Genomic DNA, 7,837 nt, shown 5'->3' on the forward strand with positions numbered 1-7,837 from the left:
CTGAATGACTATGGAGAGATCTGACCTAAGAAAGAAAAAAAGGCCCAATACAATGAACACATGCATGAACAGGTAAGACACAGAGAAGTACACAGGACCTGACACAAAATCAAAACTGTAAATTATGAGACGCAGTACCAACAGTCCATCTTCAGGCTATGGAAATGCAAGCTATAAAGAGTGCGTGCTTGGGGAGCTCGCCAGGAAGGCTAAAGCTGAGAGACAGGAAAAACAATGCCCGTGTCCCGGATATAGAGAAAACACACTAGCAACCCACACAATCCCCCCAGAAGGAACTGGCATGCCTTAAAGAGAAATCCAAGAAACCCGAGAAAGCGCCGGAAAAACTAATCCGGGGTAATTTCGAAACACAAAGTCACGAATTTTCAAAATCCATACAATTGCTGAAAAGACTCAATCTTGCATTCCTCACTGACTCACTGCCCTACGTGAGTGTGCAGAACCACTGAATAGCACAATTATATTTCTGTCCGGTTGTCTCCGTTAACTGAGTACCGAGTCACCATGAGATCTATGTGCCAAGTCACCATGGGATCTACGTGCCGAGTCACCATGGGATCTACATGAAGGGGTGGCCGGCTGGAGAGCTCATCCTTTCACATTCATGCCTCCCTGCACTACAAACCACCCAATCCTCTCGCTGCCACGAGTGCTGGCATTTAGCTGGATCACGGGAGAAAATGAGCTGCCCCACCCTCTCCCCCCAGCCTGCATCCCATGACTGGTGAGAAGGGGACACATAGGCCCAGGGGGCCACTCTGAAGACCCCCCGAAACCCAGAGCTTCCTGAGCCTGGCTGGGACTTGGATGCAGTTCAGAGGGGGAAAGGCAGGTTAGAGCAGATGAGGCTTTCTGGGCAAGGGTGGACGGGCTCTCTCAAGGCGATGCCAGCGATCTGGTACTCTACGGACTAGATATTTTGAGAATGAAACAAATGAAAGAGATGATAATGGTCCATGTTATAAAATTACCATTCCATGACTTCACTCTGATTGTCCAATTGCTCCATTATTTCATTTGCCTACTTTGCATGATTTTAAAAAGTAATAAGACTCCATTCAAAAGATCATTCGTGAAAATCATTTTTTTTCCTCCTTCTGGCTCTTTTGAATAAACTTCCGTGAAGAGAATTCTTTTGTTCAGTATTCTTTCTGAAAATATGCACATATTTCACTGTAAAATTATTTTCTTTTTGCCAAAACCGGTTTGGCTCAGTGGATAGAGCGTCGGCCTGCAGACTGAAAGGACCCAGGTTCGATTCCGGTCAAGGGCATGTACCTTGGTTGCGGGCACTTCCCCAGTAGGAGATGTGCAGGAGGCAGCTGATCGACGTTACTCTCTCATTGATGTTTCTAGCTCTCTATCTCTCTCCCTTCCTCTCTGTAAAAAATCAATAAAATATATTAAAAAAAATTATTTTCTTTTTACTATTCTGGATAGTTTCTCTAAACGGAAGTAAAAGCCCTATATAATAAAAGCCTAATATGCTAAGTGTCCAGATGGCCATTCGACCAATCAAAGCGTAATATGCTAATGATATGCTAAGGCCTCTCAACAGCTCACTATGTTGTGCACTGACTACCACGGGGCAACACACCAACTGGGAGGTTAGCTTGCTGCTGGGGTCCAGCCAATCTCAGGGCTGAGCAAGACGGGTCAGACACACCCTGGAGCCCTCTCACAGTTCCTCCCCAGCTGGCCAACCTCCCGCATCCCTCCCTGTCCCCTATCGTGCACCAGTGGGGTCCCTCGGCCTGGCCTGCACCCTCTTGCAATCCTGGCTGAGGATTCGTGCACCCCCCCAGACTGCACGAATTTCATGTACCGGGCCTCTAGTTTTATATAACATACATGATGTTGAATAATTGAGAATGGCATTATGCTAAGTATAACAATAGGCACAATAACAACATGTATTTACATTGTACATTTTTTCAGGAGCTCCAAGACCTTAACCCATCCTCACAACACTCTCCTGAGGTTGGTAAGGGGCAGGTATTATTAACCAGATACCTGTTCTTTGTTTGTTTTATTAAAATATATTTTTATTGACTTCAGAGAGAAAGGGAGAGAGAGAGAGAAACATCAATGATGAGAGAGAATCATCTATCAGCTGCCTCATGCACTCCCCCCGCTGGGGATCAAGCCCACAACCCGGGCATGTGCCCTGACCGGAAATCGAACGGTGACCTCCTGGTTCTTGGGTGGACGCTCAACCACTGAGCCACACCGGCCGGGCTTCACAATAGACTATGGCGCTCTACTTGTGTCCTTGAAATCGGGAACGGGGACACGGTCGTATGAAAAAGTGGCCTCGCTGCTGGAGTTCATAAATTCTGTTCGGCTTTGGATGAGTTCAAAGAGCTGCCATGTAAGAAAAGCCTTACAGAGGGAATTTATCTGATTATGGCAGTAATAATTACCCAGCTGTTTACGGCAGATAGAGAAATAATTCATGCAGGCAAGAGGCCGTGGTGGCAATGACACTCCGCATTTAGTAAATATGCAAACTGTTCACTTCTAATTAACCAAGCTCGAGGATGCCCTTATTAAACGTATAAACTAAAAGTGCCTCCCTGACAAGTGATGAATTGTTACATTGCACCAACTCTTGCCGCAGAATTACGGCAGTGAACTTGGGGCTTAACTTCATTAAGAGATCTTGTGGGATAGTTAAATGAGGATGGACAGCATAACAAGGCTCACCTGACAGCCAATGATATGTTAGCGCTTAATGGAACTGCGCCTCTCCCTCTGTCCCGCCGAACTACTCAGATTCATGATAGATAAACCGGGAAGTTCATTTGAGTTCCAATAATAAGAGTAAATGGAATATCAGGACAGCCCACTGAGGGAGGCCACCCGACACGTTACCTCCCCGGTGTAGTGAATTTACCACACAGCCCAATTTTAGGATTCGCACGTCTTTCATGTATCGGCACAGAAAATCTACCACTCTTTGACCTAAAATTCCCTGCTGAGTAACAATAAATGGTCTTATTGAGTAGCACTGTAATATCTTTCAAAAAGTAAATGAATGGCCCTGGCAGGTGTGGCTCAGTGGTTGAGTGTCAACCTGTGAACCAGGAGGTCCTGGTTCGATTCCATGGTGAGGGCACATGCCTCGGTTGTGGGCTCCATTCCCAATAGGGGGTGTGCAGGAGGCAGACAGTCGATGTTTATCTCTCATCATTGATGTTTCTCTCTCCCTCTCCCTTCCTCTCTCTGAAATTAATAAAAATATATTTTTAAAAAACCTGACAGTACAGCGGTCCATTTCCTTATGCCCCATGGTATTTTATTTTCTGCTTTGAGAGGTAAGCCTTGGTGCTGCACATAATTCTGAAAACACACCTGAGGCTTATCATACTTAAGGCTTTACAGGTACCAGAATTATTATATAGATACATTCATTTTAAATGAAACAATTTTATTGAAACTAAGCGATTCTGCATAGAACCAAGGCATAATCTAATCTAATGCACTGTCAGGAGTACAGGACATTTAAATATAATACAATAAGTTTTTAAGTTAAATAGAATCACATTTCTATCTTGTCAGTACATGTCTGCCTAAGTTATCACTGAGTTTTAGAAATTATTTCTAATGATGGGTATGCTCAACACCTGTTGAGTAACTGGTTTACAATTTTCGCTAGTGGACTAGTGATTATGCTACTCACCTAACTGCGTCATTGGTCTCTGAAATCGCCCTCAGATATTCCTTGAAATAATAATAATTGAAGCCGTATTTCCGAACCTTGTAGCCTCGCCATCGCTTCTGAATCTATTGAAGTGAATAGAAAGATAAAATATGCCAGTGAACATTTTTAGTGAAAGCATTAACAGTTCCTCAGAATAAAGGTAATGATGGATGATAATGCATATAAATTATATCATAAATTTTTCCATTAACATAACAATATGTATAGTCTGCCAGTGTAGGTTGTAGTCATAGATTGCTTACATAATATTATAATGCCAAAACTTAATTTATTTTAAAATATTTATAATTGTTTCATAAACACTAAGTATGAAATTAGCTACCAAAAGGTTAAATATTTGCTTTATTAATTCCTATCAATTCTACTCCCCGACTGAACAAGTTTTTTGTTTTACATAACCAACTGACTTGAAGATTGTATTTGGTCTCATTGAAATCAATTTTTAAAAAATATGTTTTTATTGATTTCAGAGAAAGGATGGGAGGAGGAGGAGGAGAGAGAGAAACATCAATGATGAGAGTGAGTCACTGATCAGCTGCCTCCTGCATGCTCCCTACTAGGGATCAAGTCCGCAACCTGGGCATGTGTCCTGATGACGAATCGAACTGTTACCTCCTGGTTCATGGGTTGATGCTCAACCACTGAGCCACACTGGCTACGCTTAAATAAATTTTTTACGTGGGCTTTTTAAATTCAATGGTATCAGTTCTATAAACAAAATGTCTTGCATCTTCATCAAGCCATTTGAATACTTCTTTAACAATAACAAGAGCTAACATTTATTGAGTTTTTATTTCATGTCCTTCAAAGTAATCAGCAACTTTCAGAAGTGATTGGTATGAAACAATTATTGTCATTGATCAGCTCTGAATAGATAATTTTAAACAGTCATTGCGAGCTCAGCAGATTACAGCTTGTTAACGGGCAACTTCCAAATGACCTCTTAAGCTAGTCAAATCAATGATGCATATTCCTCATTAAGTAACATCAAAACGTAAGTGGGCTTATAAATAACATTTATTTTAAGCACTAAAACAAATGGCAAAAAGCCTGATATATCAAAAGTCATCTACTCATAGAAAAGATCTACCTCCATTGAGTTTACTTTAACTCCTCAAAATTCTTACTGACCTTAATGTTATCAAAAGACAGAAAAATAATGTCTTCTCATCGAAAATTAGCTGGTGTGGCTCAGTGACTGAGTGTTGACGTATGAACCAGGAAGTCACTGTTTGATTCCCGGTGAGGGTACATGCCCGGGTTGCAGTCTTGATCCCCAGTAGGGGGCGTGCAGGAGGCAGCCTATCAGTGATTCTCTCTCATCACTGATGTTTCTCTCTCTCTCTCCCCCTCCCCCTTCCTCTCTGCAATCAATAAGAAAACATACTTTTTAAAAAAGAAGACATGGACAACAAATTCACTAATAATGTACCTAGTGTTGACGCTCCAAATATATATATGAGAGCATACAGAAATAGAACATGTATTCATAATTACTTTTTAAAAATGAATTAGAATGCACAACACTCCTGAAAACTATACAAAGTAATTTTGCCTTCATCTTAATACCATATAGTGCTGTTAGGAAGCGGACTTCCTAAGCCCAGTGCTTTGGGGGCCTCAGGTGACACCCCATGTTTAACCAGCAGCAGAAATGGAGGATTAACTCTCTACCCGGCCACACAAAGATGCACAATTGCCCCTCTAGCTGGGACAGGGAGCGAAATGAACTGGGCAGCTTCACCACCTCCCTCCTGACATTCGCATAAGATACTAAAAGCTGTGCAAGAAGAGAGAGTTGGGGCGGGGGCGGGGGAGAAGGGGAATTGGGGGCCAAACTGAAGAGAGATCCTCAATGAAGCAGCCAAGATGCCGGAGGAGAAGCAGAACCCAAATCTGGGGCAAAGTCAAATCAAAGACCAAAAAGGCCATTGAGTGTCACGCAGACACAGGAGAAACAGGGCCCAGGAGCCAAGGTCAAAATTTACTGAGCAACTGACTGCCGTATTAATTGACTGTCCTGGCCTGGAGTTTCGTGTAGGCGTCCTGCGGGTTCCGATGGCAGCTTATACCACAGCAGAACTCCGCAGACCTGTCTGTGTTGGGGGGCTTTGGCAGGACCCCAAAGCTCATGAGATCTTCCATCCACATGAGAACTGCACTAACCAAATATGACCTCCCCACTTCCAGTCTGCCCACCCCACACAGCCCACGCAGGAGCTCAAAACAGCCTGAAGATGCCCCTCAAGGGCTAACATGACTCCAGCTAGGGCCGGAGGGGCGGAGATGGAAAGGATTTAAAACAAACGACTTGTTTTACTCCTGCTTAGAGAAGAGCAAGCTGGCATTGGTTGAGGTATTAAGGGACCTCGACGTAAGCACCGACTATAAGCCTAGAACTGCAGATACAAAGACGAAGAAGATTGGATTCGGGGCCCCAAGGGACTTACAGGGGGCGGGGTGGGGGGGGGGTGCATACGGCATGTAAATGAGTAAGGCTAATAAGATGTCACCGGTTCTATAACAGAAGCGTGTCCATGGTAAAACAGGGACATCAAAAGAGAGAGTGATCAATTCCACATGGGTCGGGGGATCGTAAAGTCTTTAGAGAAAAGGTGACCCTTTGAAAATGAAACGCAGCAAAGCAGAACAAGAATATCTACTGCAACATAAAAAAATCACAACGTGGCCCTGGCTGGTTTTGCACAGTGGATAGAGCATTGGCCTGCGGACTGAAGAGTCCCAAGTTCAATTCCGGGCCAGGCCACATGCCTGGGTTGTGGGGTCGATCCCCAGTAGGGGGCGTGCAGGAGGCAGCCAATCAATGATTCTCTCTCATCATTGATGTTTCTCTCTCTCTCTCTCTCTCTCTCCCTTTTCTTTCCTCTCTGAAATGAATAAAAATATATCTTTTTAAAAATCCCAACATGTAATTGATTCATTATAAAGAATGACATCTATTTAGAAATGGATAGGCTAAAAATAATTTTTTTAGAAATTCCTCTCTTTTCAGAAATGGCCCCCGAGCCTCCTTGAAAATAGAATGTAATTTATTTGTCAGGCTAGGAGTCCCTGGTCAGGATAGAGTTTGCCATTGGCTTCTTATATGAAGCAAATTAAAAAAAAGAAGTTTTTTCTTTCCGATGGCAGGTGACGGTCCTACTCATGACCTGGGGGCATGTCTATGACTCTATTCTAAGCAAGGTCAAGAGGCCACCGCCACTGGGTATCCGCCTCTGGGTCAGACAAAGAAGCAAGAGGATCTACTGCTTCCTCTTGGTTTCCCCCCTGAAACCACAGAACAAGGCGGTGGACAGAGAGATAGTGGAGACTGTCCCTGGGCGAGGCTCCCAGCACAGGCACCCCTAGAGAGGGACGCACCTTCCCGCAGGAATATATATAAATAATCAAAATAACGTTAATTCGCCTGTCATAGTTCAACACAGAACTTCCAGGAGGCCTCTTACTGTCTTTTTTCACTCCCAATAAAATCCTTTATGACCAGAAAAAAGAATGAATAGCTTAATGAAAGAAAATATAAGACAATGTAGGTTTTAAGGACATTAATAAAATTCGCTTAAGTAACGTCTCCATTTATAACAGCTTCACAATCAAGCTATAACCATCATGTCTGAGACCAAAAAACCCCAAAAAACTTTTGCCGTCCCAGTCCCCAAATCTGTGCAAGAGCCCAGCCAGCCTCAGAATCACTAACTTCAGCTTTCTATCAGGAAAATAACACATAACAATGAACACAAAAATGATAGAAATAAAACTTCTAAGCTGGAAACTGACTTTATTACTGTTAAATCATTTGAATAATTTCTAATTGATTTGTATGGGGCAGGAATCTTAAGTTCCAGAACCACGTTCATCTATTTATCACAATATTCTCTATGACATATGGAAACGAATACATTGCTTCATTAATATTTATGGTCTTTCTCCAGTTATGGCTCAGAGATATTTAACATTCTAAAACATAAGCATTGATAATTACATGTTTTACATTTTACTCTAATTTTTAATACTGCCAGGATTATTTAGGATAGCTAACTTTTTAACTATGTACTCTTTTCTTTCTTTACCTTT

At 42.6% G+C, this 7,837-nt stretch overlaps 1 protein-coding gene across 1 annotated transcript in view; it reads right to left on the minus strand.

The window, feature by feature from the left end:
• Positions 1-7,837, minus strand: part of SPATA17 (spermatogenesis associated 17) — a 72,899-nt gene that overhangs the window by 53,107 nt on the left and 11,955 nt on the right. The window contains exon 4 of the mRNA XM_006761339.2: positions 3,704-3,807. Within this exon, the coding sequence (XP_006761402.1) occupies positions 3,704-3,807 (104 nt within the window). The remainder of the gene's footprint in view (positions 1-3,703; positions 3,808-7,837) is intronic.

This window comes from Myotis davidii, unplaced genomic scaffold (genome assembly GCF_000327345.1).
Source record: "Myotis davidii unplaced genomic scaffold, ASM32734v1 scaffold174, whole genome shotgun sequence".
NCBI classification, from domain to species: domain Eukaryota; kingdom Metazoa; phylum Chordata; class Mammalia; order Chiroptera; family Vespertilionidae; genus Myotis; species Myotis davidii.